We start from the raw sequence: 27179 nt of genomic DNA on the forward strand, positions 1-27179 counted from the left end.
TACAGAGGTTGCGCAGATTTATTTTAAAAAAACTCAAGGACGTTAACAGTCCTAATTTCTGTATCCATTGCAAAACTTTCTTCAGTGGAAGTGTGAATGTTTCCATGTTTCATAGGGAGGTGGATGGAGAAAAACAGCTGAAGTTGGCAAAAACTATGCTGATCCTACCTGCAGTTTGGAGCAATAGCATCAACTTTTAACTATGGAAAGAAAAAATGACATAGCCAGTGCAGCTGACCAACAAACTGAAGATACAAAAAGTATGGAGCATGTATATGCCATCATTAGTTACATGATGTAACAAGTGAAATGAAACCTTTTTTGTGTCATTTAAATTGGAGGAAGATGACATTGCACACATCCTAAATTATTTTCAAAACCCAAACCTAGAGAAGCATCTACATGAAACTGCCCTAGTAGTCCCCAGCTTTGGAAGGAAATGTAAAGAAGTATTCAACACCCAGTTTCATCTCTCTGTTACTGAAGAGGTACATTACCATGGACTTCTTTTCTCCTAATCTACAAGTACTATTTATTAATATGGCTAAGATCATGGATTAGCAGTTTCAATGATTTACATTTGACCAGCATAGCACAGTGCAGACTGGGCGATCTGTAGAGCTGTAAATGAATGAGTCAGACTGCTGAGACGCTCAGTGAAAAGAAGGCTGTAATGGACAGAAGACACTTTCTTCAACTACAACAAATCCTGTTTTCAGACTCCCTTGAACGTGCACCCTCTAGGGAAATACCTGCCAACACAGTAAAACTAGATCATCAATACAAATGAGTCTCCAGCAACTCAAGACAATAAGGATCCAAAAATTACTTCAAATTAACTTTTTGAAGTTGTTAACAACTTAAATAAAACTGCTATTAGCCTTGGTTTTAGAAAGAAAAATAAACTATGTTTTAAAAAAAAAAAAAAGAAAAATGGGTTTGATCATTTTATCCCAAGTATATGGCACACTACAGGCTACCCCATTCTTCACTTTCTCACACATAATACTTGGAATTCAAGACTTGTGGCATGTAACAGCCATAAAGTTTGTGGGGAATGTATGTGGAACAAAGTCACATACCTGGATACGAAATGCCACTATCAGTGAGTGTTTCACTACCCATGGGGTACCTGTCCTTATTCAGGGAAATGCTATATGGTATTTTAGGTGCTGGTTGGGTGGGGTTTGGGGGTTTTTGAATGCAGGGCAGCAGGGCTGTGAACATGGCAATTTGTTATTGATAAAGCAATCAGGCATGACTAACAAGATTGTTGTTACATACCTCCTCCCTTGGGTAAGCCACTAACTCCAGGGCAACAAGCACAGGGCACTTATACCTTCTACACCCAAGGGGATCAACAGCAGGTCTCTATTTTCACTGTTTAAATAATAGGACAATTAATTGGAGAAGCCTGAAGGAAACAAATCATGGCATCCAATAGTCCATTGCTGAGCAAACTGACAAATGAAGAGTTGAGATTCTGCACCTCATGAGATTAGTTATTTGCTATTTGCTCAGATTGGGAGCTGAACAGGAAGTGGCTGTATGACAAATTCCCTGGTTCTAACAGGGTATGTTCAGTAAGTTATATAGGAAGAACTACTCATGCCAGCTGCAAAAGAGGACTAGCATTTACTGACTGGAAAAGTAAAATTGTTTCTTGATTATATTTACAATAGCATGTTCATGACCCATATTTTTTAGGGTCTAGTACATGAATTCAAGGGCACAGAATTTCACCCTAAGTTATAGCAAATTTCACTGCTAAAGGAAAACCTATTTGACTCCAAAAAAAGTCTGCTCCCAGTGAGTCAGACTAGCACGTAAGATGCACATACTAGAAAAGAATGGAGTGCATTTGTCCAGTGCACCACAGGCTTCAGGAAGCTTTCAGCACAGCTAATACAAAAACAGCTGAGTGAAAGAATGGAATGCTAACCCCCTCACGACAGCAGAAAGCTGTGCAGCAAGCAGAGCACCACTGCGTGGCAGGAAGCAGAAAGGGTTGTAATGCAGCTCCATTACTCTTCCAACAGCTTGAGGTTATCCTAAGGCTTGATGTTGGTGAGATTAACAAAGGATCTCTAGAAGCAGAGGTTTTCAGATTTGCTAGATGAATTCCAAAGCAACTAAATGACTTGTACTTTCTGTGGTACCTAAGCAACCTTCAAGACATCAAAAACCCTTCTCGTCCCAATTTCATGAATGACCATTTTATTTTCATGTATTTCAGTAGTTACAAATATAGTAGTTGACTGAGTATTTACTTCCTTCTCCCAAGTAACTTTATTAAATAATCAAGTGGGTTTTAAAACATAGCTTTGGAGCACATTTTTGATTAGAAAAATATTTTTTGGTGAATCCTGGATTAGATAGATATTAATGCTTCCTCATATTTTGAAGTAATTCTACATGCTGGTTTCTGAAACATATACTTTGTTACCTCTCCATAAGAAAAGAAATACAAGCATTTATTTCATACCAGTCCTTTAAGTTTTATATTTTCAGCTTGAAAACAGTTGGAAAAGTTTAGTTTGCTATACACATTATATATATATATATACACTTCTAAATACACAAGATACTGCGATTCCTCAATTTAACACTACTCCTCTTACCTGAAGATGGTTACAAAAAAATAGTCCTAGTTGCTGTAACTTTTTTTTTTTTTTACAAGTTGGATATGGTTACAAGAGTCTGGATTACAAAATGCTTGATTCCATTAGCTTTTAAACTGACAAATAGGTATTTTAGGTTGATATGCTTTAAAGTTGTGTAGCTTGTAGCATTTGCCATCATAACAAAATATAAGAGAAAGTTAAAAACCAACTTCACACTTTTTACTTAAAAACCACATAAGAAATGCAATACGGAACATACTGAAATGGAAATTTTTTCAACAAACAATATATAGTAATAACAATATGCAGAAGCACGAAGCAGCAATTTTTTTTTCTTTGTGATACTGCTCCAGCAATTGTTTACTTCCTGTAGATTTAGAACTACAACTAACTGATACTGCGTGAAGAGATCTGCAGCTGAAAAATTGACTTGAACAATACCCCACAGAAATTCTTTTTCTTTAAGTAACAGAAATGGGATTCTTCTTACACTCATTAAAAAATTATTGTAAATTAAATCCCAACTTCCATATGATTTACTTTCCTGCAGAGAGTCACATATATAACACTGCTATTTCTTAGGCTACCTAACAGAGCAGGTAACTTCTAAATTTCCACAGGCAAAAGCCTGACAGCAAATCTTAACATCTTTTCTTATGAAAAACAACAACAAAAAAAAATCCCAAACCCTTTTAAAGTGTTGTTAAAGCACTGTATTATGGTTTTAAACTCAAGTAATAAAGCATGCCCACAAGGCATTTCTTTCACCAATACCATGCTGCAATCAAGGGAACCAGCCCTATTACTGTATTATAAAACTAGACTATTATAGAGGGCTCTCCATCTCTCTATGCATCTTTTAACTCTTAAGATAACTAACTCATATTTGAATTAAAAAAGAAAAAACAACAACAACTCAATTCAAGCATATGAAAGTTTCTGGGCAACCCCTATCCCACACTGTGTCTTAAGCGAACTTTGCTTTAGCTAGGACCTAGGTTCTTCCTTCTTCTTCATGGGAGTAAAGTTTGGCCTTTGAAAATAATGAATACTTGAGATCAGCATGATCTTTAGATAACTGCCCTAGCCAAATGCTTTTACAGGGCTCTTTGTGCATCTTTCCAACTCAGCACAGACCTGCTCCCTAGGGAGCTGTCACATGAGCACCACCATCTTTGGGCTAAGCCTCATTTACAGAACAGGGCCCATAGCACTGTCTAGCAAAAAGTGCCAAGTCCGAGTTCACACAATCATTTTGCTTACAAGAAACCTCTTGGCATCATGAAGTCCAACACCCCTGCTCACACACGGTCAGCTGGAGCAGGCTGCCCTGCACAATGTCCAGTCAGGCTATGAGTATCCAGGGCTAGCAACTCTTCAACCTCTCTAGGAAACCTGTTCCAGTGTTTTGATCATGCTCTCAGTAAAAAGGTGTTTCCTTGTGTTCAGATGGAATCCCTAACTAACTAGTGTCTAACTTGTGTCCATTTAGTCCTGTCACTGAGAGCTACTGAGAAGAGCCTGGCTCCTCCATTTTCATTCCCTCCTGTCAGGTGCCAAGATCTCCCCCAAGTCTTTTCTTCCCCAGGCTGGCAAGTTGCAGCCCTCTCAGCCTCTCATACATGGTCCTGTGTTGGAGCTGTTCCACTAAGTTTACACCCTTCAAGTACCAGCGAGTGCAGTACTCCAGATGTATCCTCATCAGTGCTGAGGGTAACGAGGAAGAATCACCTCCCCTTATCTGCTAGCAAAGCTTTGGCCTCTGTTGCCACAAGGCTGCACTGGCAGCTCACAGTCAGTTTATTGACAGTTTGCTGGTCAATTACTCCCCAACGGAGCAAGACTTTGCACTCCCTCTTACTGAACTTTGTGAGAATCCTCTGTCCAGTTCTTCAGCCCGTTGAGGTCCCTTTGAAAGGCAGTACATCAGCTGGCGGCACCAGCTACTCCTCCCAGTTTATACTCCATCCCGTAATTCAGGTCATTAATGATGCTGACTGGAACTGGCCCCAGTACTGAGCCATAGGGTACACCACTATTGACTTGCCTCCAGCTGGACTTTGTGCCAGTGATTAAACCTCCTGTGCTCCCTCATTTAGCCAGCTTTTAACCCATCTCACTTTCTAGTTATCTAACCTGTACTTCACCAGTCTGTCTACTGATGTAAAAGGTAAACAACACAGATTGTTCCCCAACACCCCTAAAACTCACTGTAGATGGCAGTAAGATTGGTCAAGCAAGATTTCCCTGTTGTACATCTATGTTGACTACCCTGTATCACCTTTTAGAAATGCTTTCCAGGAGGATTCTTTTCCATCACATTACCAAGGGCTTAGGTGAAGCTATTAGCCTGTAGATTCCCAAATCTTCCTTCTTGGTTTTCTTCAAGAGTGGTATTTTCTTTTCTCCAGTCTACTGGAACATCTCTCCATCTCCCTGACCATTCAAAGATAAGTAAGAGTGGCCCTGCAATGGCATTAGCCAGCTCCCTCAACACTTGGGTGCAATCTGTCAGGCTCACAGACTTCCAGTTAAAGTGCACCCTAACCCAGTCTTCCACCACCAAGGTTCCAGATTTGCCCTCTAGTCTCAGGGGCCTGGAATTCCTGCATGGTTTTACTGGTAGTGTCTGATGCAAGGGCAGCACAGAGTACCTCAGCCTTCTGCATGTCATTGGTCACCAGCCTCCCTGCCCCAGTTGACAGCAGGCTCACCCTTTGCTGTTCATGTCCTTCAGGAATCCCTTCTTGTTGCTCTGCCTGAGGGCTGAGGAGCTATCCCACAGCAAATGGGTACTCTGGCTACTCAGGCCATGTGCCCTTTGCCAGACTCACAATGCAGTCCTGACACTTTCTGGGGCAATAAAGAGAAGGCTTTCATTGCACAGGGGGGCAGTTCAGGAGTCCAAGCTGATTTTTCCAGCCTATGCTTTGCGCAGTGGAAGGCAACATACTGAAATGATCTCTGTCATGTTTTGCTTTTTAAAATATTTATACCTTTGTGTATTTCTACTACTGTCTCAAATTTCTGTACAAATGTGTAATGTTATAGACAGGGTAAGGATATAACAAAAGAAGTACTTGGAGGCTCAAGTACTGTATCAGAAATATGCACTGACTTTGTAAAAAAATTACTGCATTTTATATTAAGCAAAATAATGACTAAATTTTGCTGATTAGGAATATGTAAAACAAAATGAGTGGTTTTCCCTGTAATTTTTACTGCAGAATTCACCTGTATGACTTCTACTTAAACCCTTTTCTTTTCATGCAGCATTACAGTATTTTCCCCCCACCCATCCCACAAAACAAAAAAAACCCAAAGATTCCACTAGGTGTTACAGATTGCACTTTTAAAGCACAGACTTGCTAGTCTTCTGCATTTCCAGTGTCCTATTTTAATTTGTTGACATACACAGTCTTCCGTTTTATGAAACTGGAAGATTTCGCCTAAGTACTTCCTTTGATGCTGGAGAAATGTTATCTGGGAAAATTACTTCAAACTCTATAATTAAGTCTCCACGTTGGTCAGGATTTTTGGGAAATGGCAAACCATATCCTATAATTCTTCTTCTCATCCCAGGCTTTACCACTTCATTTACTGTCATGGGTATGGTTCTTCCTTCTATCGTTGGCACATTGAAAGAGCTGCCACACAAAGCCTAAAGAAAGATTGCAATATGAGAAAAAGAAATTGGTCAGTACTTTTCTGTACCTACAAATGAATCTGGATTATTTAAAAGTGACTAGAATTCTAAACAGTATTTCTCCTGTGCACTACTGAGATGTCAAAATTTAGATACAATGTTCCTCTCTTAAAAAGAGAAAGCTTCAATTTGTCATTGAATATCACTGAATTTATGAATCTTATTAAATGGCCACTGGAGGGTAATTGAGCTGCTATGTCCTTCAAAGACTTTATCAAATAATAAGGGAGCTGAGCAGAACTCCTCACTCATACTTCTCTACAGATGTCAGTCTGTAAGTTTCCACTGGAAATTTAAAATCCCATTTCACTTTTTGTTTGTTTACATTGCACAGGAGCTTTATTCTAATACATTACCAAACTGTATTATATCGAATTTCAGAACATTTAAGTGTCTATAAGCAGAGCCATATCAAATTTCACAGCTGTCTTACGTGAGTACTTGTGGTGCCTAAAGAAAAGCAAACAATAATTTTGTTGCACCAAAATTAGAACATTACAGACCTTCTGCTTTATCCAGTTTATTTTCATTACTAGGATCTCTGGTAATAAGATTTTGATTCCTGCAACTTCACCTGAATCAGAACACTTAGTCTACACTGATAATGTCCAATTTACATAACAATGCAACGAGTCTAAATAGGCTTTTATCTGAACTGTATTACCCACATTAACATTAAACATTGTCTTTTCTCCCTCCCTCACTACACTTGAGGTGCTTCACCTCACTTCACACTTATTTTAGTTCAGAATCCTTTAAGGTAGCTTAATTTACACAAAGAGCTTATAATTACAGCAAGAGTTTATTTCTCCACCTGATATTAATTAGGAAGAAAAAATACATTACACACACTCAGCTACATTATCTTTTAAGTGATGATTATGTTGAGGCTTCAGACTCTCAAGAACTCTGGGAAGTTGTCTTTCTGACTTTTCTTTCTGAAAGTCAGTATGTTTTGACTTGGAATGAAATTTTAAAAAGCTATACCATTTTTGTTATATATAGCTCCTCTTACACCTGCTCACAATTATTTATCTTCATGAAATCAATCTCTATGTAGCTTAAAATCACACCGCAGTAACTTATGAGCTAAAAAGGGAGACTTATAATTTGTTGGCAGTGAAAATACTTAGGACATTTCTACCTTGTCCTACAGAAGTAGCTACCTTATCACAGCAGCAAGGAGCATACTATATAGGATGTATTTGTTAGTTTGCATTTGTCACTTCAGTCTAATACATCATTTGCTAGAAAGGTTATGTACAAAGATTTAAGATATCTCAACCCTTATTCTTACCCTTCCACCCTTATCCTCTTCCACCTCTATAGTAAACAGCTAGAAATAATATTCCATTTTTATCAAAACAGCTATTGTTTCCACTATAAATGACTCTGCTCTTCAGCCACACACTGACAAAAGTTGAAGTATTTAAAAAAAACCAGCCACGATGCCATTGTATCATATTGTAATAATGTCAAACATTTAGAGTTCTACCACAAGAGAAACTTACCTCCCTTAAGCTTATCTTAACAGGATAGACAATATTTGATCCATCTCTCTTGAAATGAGAGTGAGGTTTATCTTTAATGATAAAAACAATATCAGCTGGAATTGTGTTGGGTGTTTCATCACCTTCTTTCGGAAAAGTGATCTTGGTGCCTTCTTTCCATCCTCTTTTTATCTCAATAGTAAGAATTTTGTCCTCTGTTCGGACACTTCTACCATCTGGGTTAAGCCTTTTACGTGAAATCCTCATTCTTTTTGTGCAGCCGTGGTAGATCTCTTCCAGAGACACTTTAAGTTCATGGATTACAGGGGGGTCTTGTTTACGACGTAATTGGCTGCCAACTGTATTCCTTTCCCTTGGAAAACCATTCATACTGAAACTAGTGAAGGATCCAAAGGGATCACCATCCACTTCCATGTCTTCAGTGTCTCTGCCACCAGGCATCCTCCTTCCAAAGAAGATCTCAAAAGGATTTGTGCCACCGAAGAAAGCTGCAAATGTAGCATGTGGGTCACCGTGGAAGGAGTACCGGAAGGTACCACCCTGGCCATCAGATCCTCCAGCTCCTCCCTTAAGACCTAAATAAGACAAATAAGCAAAGTTAAAAACAAATTGCGTATTAGTATAAGCTTTCCTACTGTAGAGTGTAATGGTATCAGGACTGATGAGTCAAAAACATATTTGCAGTAGAGTGAAAGGTCTGCTTTTCAAGGAGGATTCACCAGGAGAACACACAGTACTGACTAGCAATTCAATAGCTTGAACAGCAACAAAGTTTCTGATGCTCTAGAATGACTTTTACTTCAAAAGAACAGGTTATTCTGACAGTGCCAATTTTATTTCATATGACTGAAACCAGTTATTTCAATGAATTAGCATCTTAGAGCAGAAGACAGGTTTGAATGACTTGATCTCTTCTTGTTCTACAAAGTCTTTTGGGAATTGCATCCTTCTACAATGTCACTTCTAGGGAAAATTATTCACTATCATATGCAACATATTCTATAGTCTCTACAGCTCAGCTGTAACTCTGTTAATTAGTTCACCCATTTTCCTGCAATTTGTTTAGAGTAAAAGGTAACATGCCAAGAGTCAAGCACATATATGCTTCCTTAATACTCAATTTAGCATTCCAAATGTATCACAGCTTGTGTTCCTATGATATAAACCAGGTACAAATCCTGGGAACTCTCTTCAATGCAGCCACAAATAAAAATACCTTGGAACTTACTCCATCTGGGTACAAAAACCTTGTATACACTATCACTGTCTCTGCAAAAAATCAGAAGGTTCTCAATAGCTTTGTTCTACCTTTCACATGAAGAGATCTAAATCTCATTTCCTCCTGCTACGATTTCCCTTACGATTCTCACTGAAAACTCCCTTGTACTTCCTGTGCTCCCATTCCAAACCAAGTTAAAATCAATTTTCTTCAATGCCTCTTTCCCAACAGGTGATCAAGTAGTTCCTTGTAATAGTTCTTTTCTGCACTGACCATTTCAGGATACTATCTCAAACTACTAAAAGACTGAGAATCTTCTTAAGAGACTTTTATGTCCAAACTTAGAGTGCTTGTTTTTTTAATTTTTTTTTTTTCCAGTCTTAGACCAATTCTGAGCCACAGCTGCTATCATACTTCTATAACCATAAAAAATTGAAGGCTTACATTATGAGGCAGGCATTCTGTAAATTTCAAAGAGGGGTTTGTTGGGGGTTGTTTTAGCTCAGTGTTCTCATGCATAAGCTTAGTGTTGGGTACCGACACTAACCAACTAAGACATTAGAATGCTTTCCCCATTTCAACACCAGACCAGATAAAAAGTACTTAGCAACCTATAGTACATCCTTTTGTCACACTACTGTTAATGCCAAACAAGAAGATCAGGGGATTCAATCTGTGGTAGCAGAAGGACACCTCCTGGAATAGCTAGCCAGAAGCTACTGAAGGTACATCAAGTTCCTGGCTGTAAAAACACTGAAGTTTCCTCCTTCCTACAAACCCCAACCCTCTGCATTTGCCTTACAACATCTAATTACACTCTTAGAGGAGCTTAAAAAGCAACTGAGGCATCAGGAGGTATTCCCAGATTCAACATTCTAAAAGTTCATACTTTACATCTTTGCCCAAAATACTAAATACTGCTATTTAAATGTCCTCCTTTATAAAAGTAAAAAACACGGCCCCGAGCGAATAGCAATGAGCAGGCCTACTTGTCACAACGGAAGTAATTCTTTCATATGGAATTCCTGGTACCATACATTTATGGGAAGGGATGTTAATGACTTCCTCTGTTGCTCAACCATAAGACTGAAAGTCATGTTGGTCAAAAATGAAGACAAAAAAAAAATTCATCCTCTCCAGATAACCATTTTAGGATAAATGTGACATTTCTGAGGCCTCATTCTCTTGGCATGTTATCACTGTTTACAATTAAAGCTAAAAAATTGTTCTGGTATTTCATGACATCAGCCAAATTCTTTCCTCTCCAGGCATGAAGCCAAAGACAGCCACAGGCTGGACACCTGGGCTCCTGCTCAGAAGAACTGCCTTGCCTAGATCAAGCAGTTTGCCCTTAAGCAAAAATTAAAGAAAAGAATACATGCGTTTTGAACTGCATCTCAAAAACTGCTCTGGCAAGGGAAGGCAGCAGTAAAGAGATCACAGAAAGCTATTTATGGGTGATCGAAACTTTTTCTGTTCAGTAACTTTTTGCCTGTCAAGTATCTGGGGTTTATAAAAAACCCTGTTAAAGTAAGAAATTAAAACTTTACCAGCATTAAAGCCCAGCAATGCATTTTCTATTTAAAATCTGATGAGCCAAACAAACGTATTGCCCGAAGATGAACACATACCATGTTTTCATAAGTTTCTTTTGCTTCATTCAACATAATGAAAGTGACCAAACAAAGTGTAAGAGACATACATACCTTCCTCCCCAAACTGATCATAAATGTCTCTCTTTTTGGGATCACTCAGCACTTCATAAGCTTCTGCAACCTCTTTGAATTTTTCTTCTGCATGGGGAGATTTGTTCTTATCTGGATGCCATTTCAGTGCTTGTTTTCTGTAAGCCTTTTTGATATCCTCATCAGAAGCGCCTTTTTCAATTCCCAGGATAGAATAGTAATCTTTCCCCATCCTAAGTGTTGGAGAAATTCAGATTTTCCTTGCTGTAAAGAAAGCAGCGTCCAGTGTCTCAGAAAGGTGGAGACGCTAGAGAAGGAAAAATAAAAATCAAACTCTGAATTGAAACAAACAGAGCAGCTACAAAACAACAAACTCTACGATACATTAAAGAAAGACTAGACAGCTTCTCCGTATTTCATTGCTGCCCCCGTTGTTCGTTTATAAACGATGACACACGGGGCACGCCACAGCCCTCCGCAGAGCCCTCCCACCGAAGGACGTGTCTGCGCTCTTTCTAGAACGCCGAACAGCAGCGGACGTCACTTCCCCGCCACCCCAGCCCGCACAGCTTTCGCTCTCACGCGCCTGCGCACCCAGCGCTCAACTTCTCTGCGTCCCTGCCCCAGCAACTCAAGTTTAAAGGTTAAAACAGCGTGGTAACAGTGCCTTTCACCGACAGGGCAGGATCCAGTCAGCTCTGAAGGCTTATCTGTCCCAAGAGACACGCAGAAGCCCATCTAGAGTAATTATAGCATTTTACTTCACTGTTTCTATAGAGACAGCTGTACATAACTCTTTTCCAAATATATCAACACAGATCTGTACCCTTTCCAGCAAAGGCTATGAAGAATTTTACACCCAAATCAACTACAAAGCTTCAGAAGGCAAAACTTCATTTCTTTAAAAATAAAATTTTTATTATTTCCACAGCTGACCGTAGCCATGTACTATTAAGCAGTAGGAATGAATCCGAGCAAAACATACCACTTTGTTTACCACAACTCAAGCCACTAAATTAAAGCAGACCAAAATGTAAATCCTGTCTCAGCCTTCTTCTATGAAATAGGAAATATCAAGATTATTATACAAGTATGACAATATTCCAAGCAAATAGCTTTCATCTGATGAGATGCTAATAACAGAAAAATACTTGGTTCTTACACATTTGTTTTAAAATATATAAAACAAATTCTACTACTGAAGTATTTCTCATGCTCTATAGAGAAAATGTTACGAAGTTTTAGCCTGCAAGATTTCTTTTGTACCTCTGTCAAGAGCTATAGGTCAAGAAATTAGCTATGCTTATCAGTACGGCAGTGAACTACAAGACAGATTAACACAACTGAAAAATTACTCCTCCCTGGAACAAAGTATTAAATAAAATACACCACTTTTCATCATATCTAATGTTGTCTGTATGAAGACAATTCCAGGCTGAATTATCAAGTTACTATTATGGAGGTAATTAAGCTCAGCTGCCTTCCTTCTAACAATAAAACCCACTAATCCTCTGACTCACGGAGCATTATGTTTGAAGCTGCTTTCTAGAACCTGCTCAAACTTGCAAGAGACTGATCAGAAAATGCTTCCTTAACCAGAAAGTACTAGAAAAAGATCTGGGACTTTTCTTTCACTTTCTTAACTTGCGTCATCGTCCTAATCCTCACACCATTATCTTTCCCAATTTCTGCCACAGAATTTACTAGATTCCTTCGAGTGTATACAGGATTTGCCTAATTATTTATCTGGGTTTTTTTACATTCTCCTTAGAATATGTGTGGAAAAGGTAAAGAGCAAATAAAGTCAAAATTTCACCAGAGTATTTTAGAGAGCGAGAACTTTTAGCATATATGTAGTTATTATTTCAAAGGCCAAAGGGTATCAAAAGAAGGAATTCGCTCCCTTTGCCACCAAATCTCTCAGAACTCACTTGCATTTTTGGCACAGTGGAAGTCACAGGGTTATAGAATGAATTACCTTTACAGCTGAAGCAAGAAGTTGTTGCTGAGCTCCACCTGAAATAAAGCTAGTTTTTTACTAGATCGCCCTTTTCTTTTTATCTTTCTTTTAAAAGTGCTCTTTTAGTTAAGATTAGTATTTCAAATAAATTGTTTGAAACCCACATCCCAAATTCAACATTTTCTCCACTACAAATACTGCATTAAGCACATATGTCTCCTTTCAAGTATCTCAAAAATACTCAAGCAGTGCAATTAACAAGGCTTAGTGATAGATTCTCTGCACCATCTTCCCCCCCCCCGCCCTTTTGTAACAACATAGTAATTAATTTCAAGGATTTCATTAAAAGCCACAATAATCAGGACTTCTCATTAAATAAAAAGTTTCTTCACCTTAACTATTAAAACTTACAGAACAAACTCTGGTAACAACCAAGTTACACTCAGACTTTCTGCCCAATATCACAGCGACTAAGCGTTCAAGCATCCTTTCTCTCCCTACAGAGGGGGACGTGCTATTCTGGCCAAAGTGCCAAGTTATACCCCAATTATGTAAGTTACTCCCCAAAAATTAAATTACTTAAGATTCTGAGTGGGATGTACAGCAATGACTACATAACTTCTACTTCCTGCCCTGTATGAGATCTTCATGTCAGAATGAATTTATAGCCTGGAATCTCGTATTTTTTAAGAGTCGATTCCAGAAAGCGTGTCCCTTCTTCTCCATGTTGAGACCTTCCTTTCATCATATCCTTTCGAAAATACACATAGCCTACAGTTCCTCTCATATGCTTATTTAGCTCTTTAAACCATTTCTAACAGACAGAGATACTCTCTTAAAAGCAGTGAGAACTTTTAGTATTATTATTAAAAGACTAGTGTGTGTAAGATGGACATCTGATAATCATGCTAATAACAATTTGGGTACATCCAATCATACCAGAACTACTTCAGACAGTGAAATCCATCTGCTAAGTGTGGTAAGCTTTTATATCTTCCAATTTTGTCGTAGTAGAGCTTCTAGATTTTCAGAACTCCAGTACCTGATATTTGCAATTCTTTGCTGCTTTTTGTTATTTTATCCCATATTCCTCTCCAGAATTATTATCAGAAGAAAAGAAAGGAAAATCCTTCATGTACTCTCCTCAAGGACTTCTGGCCCTGCAGTCCCTTCACACAAGCACAGATAAACAGAAAACAAAATAGCCTTAAAAAAGCACAAGTAAATATTTTGTTTTACTGCTACAGTCCTATTTTCCCTGTTACCAAATACACCTTGAAAAACACTCTTCTAGACTATGAGATTTTGCTTCCCATATGCTTCAGTATCTTTTGTTTAAACACCTGAGTAATTGTCCCCTAAAAAAACAGATAACGTCATTACCTACTGCGTGACACATGAACTCCTTTATGGGATTATTTTGTTCTTCACAAGTTTCTGCATTTCTACCTTAATGTCTTCCCCTTTTGTAGCAGAACCTGGAAACATCACAGGGCATTCTGTCAGTGTGCCCATTTCCCAGAGTTCTAGCATTTCAGTCACCTCTTACTTCAGAAACTGACACTCTGTCCAGTACTAGGGGCACCTGCAGTGTTTGCACACCTGCTCACGCCCCGTTCTGTGGCACACTGAGATGTGAGCTCACCTTCTATGTGGACTTTCACCTTAAGCCTGAAGGAGTGGTTCTGCGATTTGGTTGGATTTGTTTAGGTAGCATTAAGAGCACACAGCCCAAGAGATCCTACATAGCCAAGGCTGACCTCAGCTGTGACAAGCCAGAAGTAGTGAGCCCTGCAACTCACTCAAGCCTTCCAGAAGCAAGTCACTAAACCATATATCTATAAAATCAGTAAGGCCATAATCTAAGACTTGATTAAGCATGCTCATGAAAGAAAGCTAAGGAAATTCTCAGACATGTAAGTCCAGTAATGTACTTGGCTGGGGAGCCACTTGAAAAATATAACAGATAAAATCCCCTCACCATCAGTAAGCTTTCTTCCTCTCTCCACCGTGTTAATTCTCTGACTGATATATTACAATATGACTCAACCATCTGTATAATCAGTTCTCTGTTTACACAGTCTTCAAATACAACAACTACATTCCATTTCAGGTATACACAGAAAAAAGTTATCATCATTCCAGTATCAAGTGATATTTATGAAGCTTTTGGTTACAGTCAATTCTGTAAAACAATTTTCTGCCAAACTAGGCAGTCTCAGATGTGTCCTTCTGCTCTTTTAAGCTACTTCAGCGTAATGTCATGGTACTCCTATAATGCACTGAGAAAGTTAACAGCCTGTATTTGTCCAGTGCTTCTTTACATCACTGATTCTTGCTACAGTACAGATTTGAAAAAAAAAAAAAAGGGGAATTTCAGTTCAAGCTTTTTAATGTTGACTGGGGGGAAAAAAGATACATCTTCAAATGTAACAAATTACTAAAACGCCAAATAGACTACTAAAAAATTTTACTGTCAGGAAAACCGAATAAAATTCTGAACACATCCAAAACTTGCCTTATATAAGCAATCTCTCACCTAGAGGATTTTCCATGTTCTTTGATCAAAAACAATTATGTTCACTTTTGTAATACCAGACTTCCTTTTTTCATCTAAAAACGTGTATAAAATACACACTGGAAAGCTGAAAATTGTTCCTTCAACAGCTCTACTTCGGAGACAGAGTCTGACCACTGCATTCCACTTGAGTTAGTATTTCAGTAAAGAATTGATGCTTAAAATGTCTTTTCCATTATTGTCTCAGAACAACCATAGTTTAACTCACATACCTATGGCCAAGAGCTATATATCCTGTTTGGCAGAAAGTGGGGGCAAGGTCATACCACTTCCAGGTCTTAGAAGAGTTGCACTGACAATATTAGCTTTGAATCAGTTGCTTTCTTTAAAGAAGCCTTCACAACAACTAAAGATAAGTTATGGTAACATTCATAATAACAACATACTGAACTCAAATTATAGATTAATCATAAATTAGCACCAGTATGTTATTTTAAGGAAAAGCTTCTAAGCAGAACAGTGTCAATATTCCCTGAAGTTGAATAAAAATGCTCATTATTTCCTTTAAATTAAGCCGTTTCTTCTGTACTCCTTACTTATTAAACCATAGAAACAGAACTGAGAAAGACAGGACTAGATCATAGAACAAATTAAAGAGCAAACAAAACCACAAAGGCAAATTCCAGACAGATCACAACTATAAATACACATGTGCACATAAATGTCAAGGCAGAGGAGCCAAATCCCTCCCCAGGAAAAGCTTTCACAATTAAGTATCATAATATTTGCAAACCCACATTAATGAATGGAATAAATTTATACTTCTCTACAATGATTTGAAGAAAGCACACCCATATTAAAAAAAAAAAAAATTCCTGTAGCATCATCCATTGTTTTCCCAGAAAAAAAAATTTGACAACTCTTCTCCCCACCATCTTTAACTGGATGTAGTTGTTGACTGAGCTATGTTTGTACTTTATATACACTTTATACTGTGAATAAGACCTGTACATGCAAACCCTATTCATTAATTCTATTATTAAAAAGAGTTTAACCACAGAACTATTCAGTAGCAGTAACAGAAATAAATTTCAGAGTTAACAACAGAAGCAACAATTAGTTGACTTTTAAAACATATATCTAACAGAAAATGCAAAGTGAAACCTGCAGAACATAAAAGTTTTTTCTAATTGATGGCCCTAAAAGAAAAGCTTTATTTAGTCACATACCTCATACCCCAGTAACCACCAAAATTATCAAATTTTTCTCTGTGGAAACTACTACTGTGACAGAAGTAAAAAGTTAACGGCACATAAGGATTCTGGGACTGATTTTACATCTAAATGAATAATCATAAAAGCAAAGTGAAATATCACATAACTTAAAATTAATTCATTATATTTAAGTTATACCAGTCCTAGCATCAACAAAAATGTTTTCTATTTTTTATTGGCAATATGTATTTTATTATGTCTATAGGATTACTGGAACATACATGAAATTCTGCCAACAGGCCAAAGGACATATTTTTAAGGTATTTTGTGGAAAAGCTTACTTTAAATATACATTTCAGAATTTACAGCTCTAGTGTAAAATCTCAAACCAGAGATACACTGTTACCAACTTCTGAATCGCCAAAATGCATTTTTAAGAGTGTGATGCACATAGTCTTCAATTTTATTTGGAAAAGATTATATGACAAGATGGCTGTTAGCAATTTTTTAAATTAGTTTTTATTTTCTTATTACTTTTTGTAACAATAGACCAAAAGTTAAAAATTAAATGCACAACTGAAAATGTTCATCATACTTTAGAACTTACTGTAGTTTATCATATGCCAATTCATGGGTTGGGTTCTTCTCTTCAGGAAGTTATTTCCATTACATATGCATTATGACCTATTCAGAACTACATAAAATACTAGAAAAAAGAAAAAGAAAAACTAATTTCAAGTTGATTTCCTATTGCATACAGGAACAACTATCTTCAAGAACGTGACTAGGACACTAGTAACACATACACGCTGATCAGAACATAGCAAACTTGTATCTCATACCTGATTCTTGTCTACTAAGTCACAATCCCTACTATAGCTGAAAAACAAAAATACTCTTGGAATAACCTTCCACGTTTTAACTTTTCACCACTAAGAGGGAATGAACAACTATTTGAAAGTAGGCAGAGGTCAGATTCAGCAATGATGCACTGACTGATGACAATGCAACTAACTCCCTCTTGGGAGCGTGATTAACTACTTCAGCCAAGTACCAGACAGCACTTACAAACTCAAATGGAAACATCCAAAGCATGGCCACACAAAGCAACACAAAGTATTTTCACCTACAGATTAAGTCTTCCCTCTTCTGAAAGAATACAGATTCCACAGGTGCTTTTCAATTCCTTACTTAGATTCTGTGTCCATTTCGATTTCCACCCACGTATTTCTGCCAAGGGGTTCTTACTCAATTTGAGTGGTCGACCAGAAAAAATGCCAATCATGCAAAACATTTAACAGGTTCTCTCACATTACTGACTACGCCTATTTAACACACTACTACGAACTTCAAGTAGTTAAGAAGTAGTTGTCATACATACTTTTGTAAATATCTGTATGGAAAAGTACACTGCCTTGGTAAGGAGAAGTATCTCCTGTTATTACCAAAAAAACCCCCACATTCACAATGAAGCTGAAGTTCTGTTTCCTCCAAGGAAATGTTCGATTTTAACAAGTTCTGCAGAATTCACTACTTAAGTTATCAGTCTGGGGCAAAGAAAGCAGAAAAACACCGTAGCCAAGCTTCTTTCTTTCATTTTTTCATATAAAAAGCCTGGATTTTTGTCCTAACCACCTCCTGCTCTGATGGTTATCACTCAGGAATTTACCCTTCCTCAAGAAATTCTGTCCTGAAATAGCCCATATGTAAACGAAGAGTTAGACTTAATCACATATTTATCCCACTGTACTAGTCAGGTTTCTGACTCACATGTCATCAACCTCCTTGTGTTGGTTACATAACAAGTAAAGATATTTAATATGATGAACAGCTTAATGCTTTGTGTATGTTCAGTTTCCCTCCAAGACTAGCTGCTTTTTATCTGATTGTGCAAAGTTTTATAGCCCTTCTGGTACCTGTTTTAAGCAAACACAAGTGCCAACACAATCAGGCCCTGAATGTTATCAATAAGGTCATATAAGGCTAATTGACTGGATGTACATATACTTTATAGATGGGCTTCCATGTTACGCTGTTTTCTCAGCGTGAAGAGTACACATAATAAAATATACGTTGTTTACAAAAGGTTAAAAAAGTACTGATTAGTTCTAATCAGTGTCAAAAAGAATACAAGACTGCTTGGTAGCCAGAAAAAAAAGCGAATTAAGTATTAGGAGCTACTAGGACACAAAAAACCCAGGAAACATTACTCTAGTATCATGTGAACGTCAATAGTACATCCACACAGTAACACTCAGCTATTCTGCCTCCTTCAGCTCCCCCAAACCATGTGTATTATTTAAAATCAAAAATGTTCAGAGAACCGTAACAGATAATTAAAAAAATACAAATATTTCCACATGAGAAACAACTGGAGAGGATTGAATTCTTCACTCTCCAAAAACAACACAGATATCCCAAAGGTCTACAAGGTCTACAAATGATGGAGAAAGGAGGAGATGAATCGTTCACAGTCTACGCCCATTCAAGCCAGAGCCAGAGTGTAATCAGCAGAAGCCAGTTTAAACAATAAAATGGAGCTGTTTTACAAGTGATAGAATTCCCTGCCAAAGGACACTGGAAACCCAACAGTGGTGTCAGTGGGACACTGAAAAAATGCTATGGAAGAGATGCACTGCAAGTTTCTTAACAAAGAAACCAGAGCAGGAATATCAGACAATAAAAAAAAATACTGAAAAAATGTGTGGACCTCTACTTGTTTGTCCTGCAGATGTGTTTATTATACAAACTTTAGAAAATAAACAATGAACATTAAGTGTATCTGTACTGTTTTCCACCTAAGTGAAACAGAGGGGTGTTATTTACAACAAATACACTTTTTAGAAACAGGTATTTAGTAACACGTGTAAAGATATTTCCAGTATTCCTGTTTTCAGTAAAAGTGAGGCTTAATTTGACATTCACAGACAATGGATTCAGCCCACTCCTGCAGCACAAAAGGGGCAGAAATCTCTCTAAAAATATAAGGACAGAATGGCCAGCTCATAGACTACCTCCTTCTGCAGTCCAGCATTCCCCACCCCAGACACCAGGGCCAGCTGGCACAAACCAAAGTAACATTTGCTCTGGGCTGGCTGAGACCGGACACAAGGCCAGGCAGCTCAGGCCCTGAGAACTGTGATTGGCTCCCTACCAGATCTTCCACCAATGAATCCTGGTGTAGGAGAACTTCTGTGACCTAATACTAGTGCTATGTACTGATTAACAGGAAAAGGACAATGGAAAACTCAGCACTAGTTTCCACAGTAACCCTTGCTGACTTTCCCTTCAAGAAACTGGAATTGAAGAAGGTGTTTTAAAGGCATTTTAAATGCATTTATTTCAACACCCTACATAAATTCTGACCACCCAGAAAACAGGACGGGCAGTATGTTTTATTTCATATCTGTTTTAATTACTGCAGTATAGTGCAGCTCCTCTTTTAGCCTTTCATCTGTAGAAAAAGGAGGGTATCTACCACCTATAACAATTTACTGCTGTTTACCTTAACCACAGTAGCAATTCCATCCATAACAAAGTAACCCTATAGGGTTTTTTCCACCAAACAATAGAATTAACAACCTGCTGTCTTAGCAAAGATCTAGCAACACAGAATCAGGGCACCTGTAGAATGAAGATATCTCACAGGTTAGCTCTTGCAAAAAAATCTCTGTGATGCTGGCACTGACACAACTCAGATGTGACCTGATCTGAACCTGCAGTCTGTCTTTCCAATGGTTCTCAACCTATCATTAGGCATTTGGATTTCTTCTATTTAAAAAAAAAAAAACGCTGCACCAACACACTGCCAGTCTGGAACATTCATTACTGGAACATAACATATTATAGAAATACGATGAATATACTCTACAGGTTTACACTGAAGGCTGACAGACTCATCTAGGATTTTATCACTACTTCGATCATGTTCCATAACTAAGGAACAGACAGAAGTCATGTCTGCAAGTTAGTTTTTCTTCTTCCAAAAGTGTTAGATTTTTTTTCCTGACATAATTAAGAAGCTGTCAATGAGACACAACTGAATAAACATGATAGCAATCATCATTACAGGTCACACACAAAAGGGGGGAGGGTGAAGGATAGGTGGAAGATGCTTGCACAACCCCTATCCAAACTCTGCTTGTCGTTTCTTGGAGTTTTTTTCCCCCTGTAATAATGACAGAAGTTACTAGTTTCCAGCAGAAAATAAACTATTTTTTCAGCCTTGATGAAGAGAAGAACTGCAAACACAACAAATCCACTTGGAAAAGCAACTCAACTATACTGTATTGTTTAAATTGCTACTACACTCACGCAAGATCAAGGTTATTAATGCACTACCAAATAAGGAACTGCCCACATTTTTGCTGTGGACGTGATCCCACTGTTCTTACATAAGCAAAAGGAGGTGGTCACACGAGATGCTTTTTCCAGAGTGTGCCCACCCAGCTGCTCTGATTCATGCAGCCAGTTTTACATGCAAGGCTGAAAACACACGCACTGAACTGTGATACAAAGGCAGGAACTTGAAAAGGAGATGTCAGCACAATGCCGTTCAACCTGAAAGGGGAACAGATGTCAGTAAAATGTACTTCACCTAAGGAGACAGAAAGACTGGCAGTCCTAGTTGTATTTACTACAATCTGCTGTAGCAGAAGTCAAAATAGTTGCTTATTAGTCTTTCCAATGTTTCAACCACATCCCATAGCTAAATTATGTTTCACAGTTGGTTTCTCCCTTCTTAGTCAGCCTAGAAGTTTTGAGAAAAGATAGAAGGCAGGAGTTTAATAGATCTACTTGGCAATTAGTATATTACTTTATTCCTCTAGATTAAATAGTGCATACCTGGCTAAGAGGTAAAGAAGGTACAACCTGGAAAGATAAACAACTCAGCAGAAAATATCTAGGTGTTCTGAAGTGATAGCATATCTCAGTATCTATTCTACTAAGAAACTATCACAAATCTACAGTTCCATGAAAGTTTTCCCTCATCCATAATAGAAGTTCAAACTTCGCACGGGAGCAAGTCCTACAGAAAAATGTCACTATAAAAAATGACATATTTTCTTCTTAGCTTTTCCCTGCCCCTTCCAAAAAACATCAGTACAAAAACCAGCAATGAATCAGAGTACAAATGCAAATACATAGTCATGAAAACAATAAAGTTTAATGAAAATATTACACAGAATCAGTTCACTCACAGGGAGTAATGCTAACAGATGACAACCTGTAAGAAGGAAGTAAAGGATCTCCTTTATATTCTCTGCAGAAAATACCAATCCATACTGAACAGACTTACAGGTACTTTTTTGTTGTTGTTGTTTCATTAAGCTTAACTTACAAAATCTCCTGTTCTCTTGCACTTTACATCAAGTCAAATCATGAATCCACTGATTTTTTGAGTGGTATTTGAGATTAAGCATGCAACATTCATCCCTTTCTAAGTCTATGGAGCATTGCTATTGATTTATTAAAGAAGAAATATCCTGATACATTCACAAACTTCACTGCAAACATTTATTTTTCATGAAATATGTAGGTGTCCCTTACAATAAAGTTCAAGAGGATTCTCAGGTCAGATAAGCTTGTTATAATCATGGTTTTATGGACTGAAGGGATTAGACATGTAAAGCTTCTAAACCCTCTCTTTCATTTTTCTTTCCTTAGACTCACAAAATATTTACCTTTCTATGTTTGGGTTTTTCTTAAAATTTACACTATGGCACATGCAATATTTGTTTAAAAATAAGATCCTCTGACTCACAAATTAACAAATATAATTGTTAGCTTAATTAAACAGTATCAGAAAGAATACTGCTAGAGATCAGGCCTACGTAATAGGGAAGTAAACCAATCCCTTTAGACCAATCAGCTTTTCCCGCTTCAAGATAAGAATTCTGAATATTAATTCTGCCTTAAATAAGAGAAGTATTTACTCACTAATTAACAGGACTTGAATGCACATTCTTCAGTGCATTGCTGATAGAGGGATGTATTAAGACACTTCCATCCTCTACAGATACTACTGCAATAATCATTTGTTCTCCTTTCAGTCTCTCAGTGCCCATCTCCACATTTCTTAATCCCTATTCATAGGCAACTGTCACACCTAACTCCATTGCCCAACTTATTTCAAGCAAGACCTTTCACTCTTCTCCCCCAACAAGAATTTTGCAGATGCTAACAGCAAATTCTCTGTGCTCTCAAAGCTTTCCCTCCCATGACATCGCCACAAAAACATCCAACCCCCTCGAACAAGTCAGTGGCTGAGTGCTGATGACGCAATCATGCTGACTAATATTATCCAGCTGCCTTTTGCACTACATTCTTTCTATACAGTGATCCAGTCTCTTTGCACACTGCAGCTGTATCTAAGGAAGAAGTGAGTGCTCGCTGACTTATCCTTCTATATCTGACACACCCAATGCAACGGTGGCTTAATACAATTTGATAGCCGCCTACAAGCTAGTCAAAATTTTAAATCAAATACCTATGAAATGAGATTCACAAGAATAAAACATGCAAGGGAAGAGCTCTAAAGATTCTATATTTATACAGCTTCTCTTTAAAGTTTTAATACACTGAAACTTTTTTCTAAGAAAGGCAGCATGACTAAATGTAAGCCAAAACCACCAGACATTACTTTTTTTTCAAACTCGCTATATAAAAGTTATCCAAATACTATCCAAATTGTGGATCTGGAAATTTTAATTACTACTTCAGTGCACATGTAATTAATATGAAAACTCATGACAGATCAACAGTCGTTTGGATGGAGCACATGCTCAATCTTCTCTCAGTAGTTATCTAAAGGAGTTTTCTACCGATAATGTTGCAGATCCCAAACACACTTTGCTAGTGCAGGAGTAGCAGCTGACAGGATCTGAATCAATTGATCTACATCTCCCAAAGTAATGAAATCATCAGAAAGCAATTGCAGATGTCAGCACAGCAGCAATGACTTGCAGAAAGCATGGCAAGTACAGGTACAGCTGTGACAGTGGCTATTCTTCTCTCATAGAGAACATAAGCACTTCTCCTATACAGGTGTTCAGTGTACTGAGGCAAAGCTAAACAGAACATGCTACTCAGAGGGTTGCAGAGGCAACTTCATAAGAAATGTAATCCTTTACTTATTGACCTTGTGAGACATCTCCTTAGTTCTACCAGAGAACTTCTTTCAGGAGCGCCTTACCTTTTGGTCTGGTCACCACAGAGCAAACTTGAAGTGAATTGTAAATGGAAAACAAACCCCACACAACCGACCCAGCAGAACTCAATGCATGCATGCACTGAAGTAGCTTTGGCTATGCAGAGGATTTGTTCCAGTTCTGCACTTTTACACTGATGCTTTTACAATACCTGAACTAACTAACATAGAAATACCCTGAGGACCTCTTGATAAAAGTAAGGATTCTTTCATACACAGTATTTGATTAATATTTTTTTCTTCAGAACCATCCATTACTTAACTCTGTGACAACCCAGACAAATAAAAAGTTTTCTGACTTGTCAGATATTTACACTAGCTGTTTCTCAGTAAACACATCTAGTAGAATACTCTACTGCAAAAAACAGCCATTATGGCCTGAAGACCACAAGAGATGTCATAATCTAGTAAATTCAGTTAAGGGAGACATCTTCCTCCAATCTCTAAAAGAAACTGTGAAGAGACCTTTTAAAGTTCCATATTCTGCTATTTCTTATATTGCCTACTATCTAATTATTAAGATTCTGAAAGGTAAGTGGTACATTTCTCTACTATTCACCCTTCTTTAGTAAGAATGAGTTACTGTATGAAGTGAACCTTATTTTACACAACAAATCCGAAGTTCTTCTGCTCTAGCAGCCCAGTGTAAACTACTCACATCAAGCACATTTAATTTCATAGAAGGCAGACTTGATTGAGAAAACAGGCAGTGCAGGTAACTTTTTGGATGTGAGAAAGGAGGACATCCTGGTGTATGCTGCTGTAAAATGTCAGCAAAGTACTTGAACAAATACTGTAGTTAGCACGGTTCAGGGGTTAGATCCTCACCCCACTACTTTAACAGATTAAATAGAAGGAATTAATCCCATAGGGATAATTTTATTAACAGAAATATAATTTAATAAAGGGAAATGAAGATAGAGTGCTTAAGAGATGTGGTTTTCTAGCAGATAGGTTCCAAGTGCCATCATGGGAAATACAGAGAGAAGCAACTGTTAATGAAGTCCATTAGATCAACTTAGGAATAGTGAAAGTAAAGGCAAAATATTTATATACTGTGAGATCTTTATCCTCTTCAATTTGCTAAATCTCATGTTCTGACTGTAAAGCCTACAGTCACTTCAAGAACTGTGCAGATTGAGGAATAATAGATATGCTAAATATCATTCTCAGCTTTCAAATAAAGCATCACCTCAAAGAGCAGTAAAAAGCTGATAAGAAACCCCTCAAAATTAACATTCACTTATCATCAATTGTTTAGGAATTCAACTAGAACACTTACACAGTACCAGACAAGAGTGTTGTTATTAGCCCAAGGCATTACGACTGCTTAAAAATCATCAGCATTACATGGCTACTGGCTTGTCTCACAGAACTTAGCAAGGACACACCAGCACATTGTGTAACAATAAAAACCAAAGCACACCGACGCTCCCCTTCATCCAGTAAGTGGAGAGCCATAAAAAACACAGCCAGTGGCCAGGAATGGTTTCAATGCGTCACAGTCAACCACTACTGCTCAAGTAGTATTATACAAGCCAATGTCTGCTATACACTCAAACTCTTAGTAACTAAGAGAATGGAAAAATATTGTTTAGCAATAGCAGCAGAGAGTCAAGCATAAGAACTAAACTCTCCCAGCCTAATTTCACTTTCTTTCCCCAGCCCCTCCAGCTACATTAATGGAAAGTATAAGCTAATTGTTATAAACAGCCTTTCTCAGCAAAAGTACCACAGCAGCAAGTTTCACCTGGCTGTAGCAATACACTGTCATCTGTCTAGAAGCATACAGGAATTTTAACTTTGTGGAATATATTACTCTCATAACCCTTCTTAGCTATACTACCTCAAAAGTGTTCCAGGAGCTAAAAATCTAGCATTTTTTTAGCTTCCTTTGGTGAAGTTACCTGTACTGGAGAACGCAGGATAATCTGAGCTCAACAGCACTGTAACTTGTGGTCTATTAAACTGACCCCAATTACCATCGTCTTAAGGCAGCATGGAACTACAAGACTACCCTGAACGACAGGGAAAGGAAAACACTGAGAGGCATTTTCTTATGCGAATCCAAGAGTCCCTGCACATAGCCCCAAACCAGGCGAAGTCCAAAACAACAGTTTCTCAAGCAAAACCACTGACAACAAAGAAACACACTCAAGGCTGGAAGAGACTTGCCACGCTTCAATTTAAAAGCATATACGTTTAAAAAAAAAAAAAAAGTATGACATTTATGTAAACCAGGAGCTCTTTAACAAGAAACAGTTCAATGCATATAAATATTCTTTTAAAATTGCAAGGTATCTCCTCAGAATGGTACAGAACGCAGTCGTACTGTAGTTGCCCTCTAGTATTATCCAGTCGCTACCGCTATGATTCCTAAATAGGTGTTTTATGACCTTATCCTGATGTGAAGCCTCGTACAACACCGTCATCCGTATTCAGCATGACAGTTCATCCCCACCAGGCCACAGGACCTTAACATGGCCCAGATTAAAGCATTACAGACTCCAGTTTTTCATTAAAGCTTGTCCTTGCGTAGCCAAGAAAAAAAATCCACCAGCTGTAAAAATCGTACATTAGCAATAAACATCTTCAGCTAGGAAATAAACAACCATGGACACTGCAGGAGGAAGCAAGCGAAGTTCCATAAGAAGAGAGAGACGATCCCGTTTCACGGGGCTGTGGAACGACCTAAAAATCCGTTCGAAACGAGCGGCCGCGCCCGCAAGATCGCAGCGGGCAGAGGGCCGCGAGCAGCGGCGGGCCGGGCCGGGCCGGGCCGGGCCGGCTGCCGGCTCTGACCTCGGCCCAACGGCTCTGCCGCTCCGCGGGCTCGGCACCGGCCGGCGAGCCGCCCCTCGCGCCTCCCGCTGCGGACCAGGCTGCCCCGCCAGGCTCCCCCAGAAACGGCGCTCGCCTTATTGTCTGTGACAACGCCCGGCGGCCGCGCACCGCGGGAGCCTCTCCCCAGAGCACCGTCGCGCTCACGCGGGAAGAAAGAGAGGCCCCCCTCGGCTCAGGGCAGCGTCGCTACCACCGCCAGTGCCCGCTCCTCAGCCCGCCCGGGCACCAGCCGGAAAGGCAGAGCACCACCAAAGCGCAGTCCGGCGCGGGCAGGCAGAGCTGCCGCAGCCCCGGGCCCGTCCCGCGCCCCTCCCGCACTCACCGAGCGCCGCCGCCGCCGCCGCCTCAGACCCGGCCCGGCCCGACCGCGCTCCCGACAGCCCCCGCAGCGCAGCCGCCGCTCCCACGCGCGCACCCGCGGCTCCAAACCAAATGACGCGAGAGCTACGCGCTGCCTCCCCCCCGGGCCCGCGCGCTCCCCCCCCCCCCGCCCCACGTGACTCTCCCGGCCCTATCAGCGGCGTCTCCAATTGCTCGCGCTGCACGGAGAAACATCGCGATCTCACCGCCCCCTGCAGGGCGGCCCCGGAGACCCCGTGGGCCTGGCTGGGCGGGGCCGGGCGAAACGCCGCGAGGCTTCTCCGACGTTCTTCGGCGCCCGCAATGAAATCCCGCCCGAGATCTCGCG

At 39.1% G+C, this 27179-nt stretch overlaps 1 protein-coding gene across 1 annotated transcript; it reads right to left on the reverse strand.

Annotated features, from left to right (window-relative positions):
* Nucleotides 1-26971, reverse strand: DNAJB4 (DnaJ heat shock protein family (Hsp40) member B4). The gene is made up of 4 exons (XM_032118520.1): nt 26814-26971; nt 10767-11052; nt 7842-8416; nt 1-6285 (listed from the first exon to the last, which is right to left on the reverse strand). Exons 2-4 carry the CDS (start codon nt 10975-10977, stop codon nt 6052-6054), a joined length of 1020 nt encoding a protein of 339 aa, XP_031974411.1. The 5' UTR covers nt 10978-11052; nt 26814-26971; the 3' UTR covers nt 1-6051.
* Between the last annotated feature and the right edge of the window lie 208 nt (nt 26972-27179).

The sequence above is a fragment of the Corvus moneduloides genome, chromosome 9 (genome assembly GCF_009650955.1).
Source record: "Corvus moneduloides isolate bCorMon1 chromosome 9, bCorMon1.pri, whole genome shotgun sequence".
NCBI lineage: Eukaryota > Metazoa > Chordata > Aves > Passeriformes > Corvidae > Corvus > Corvus moneduloides.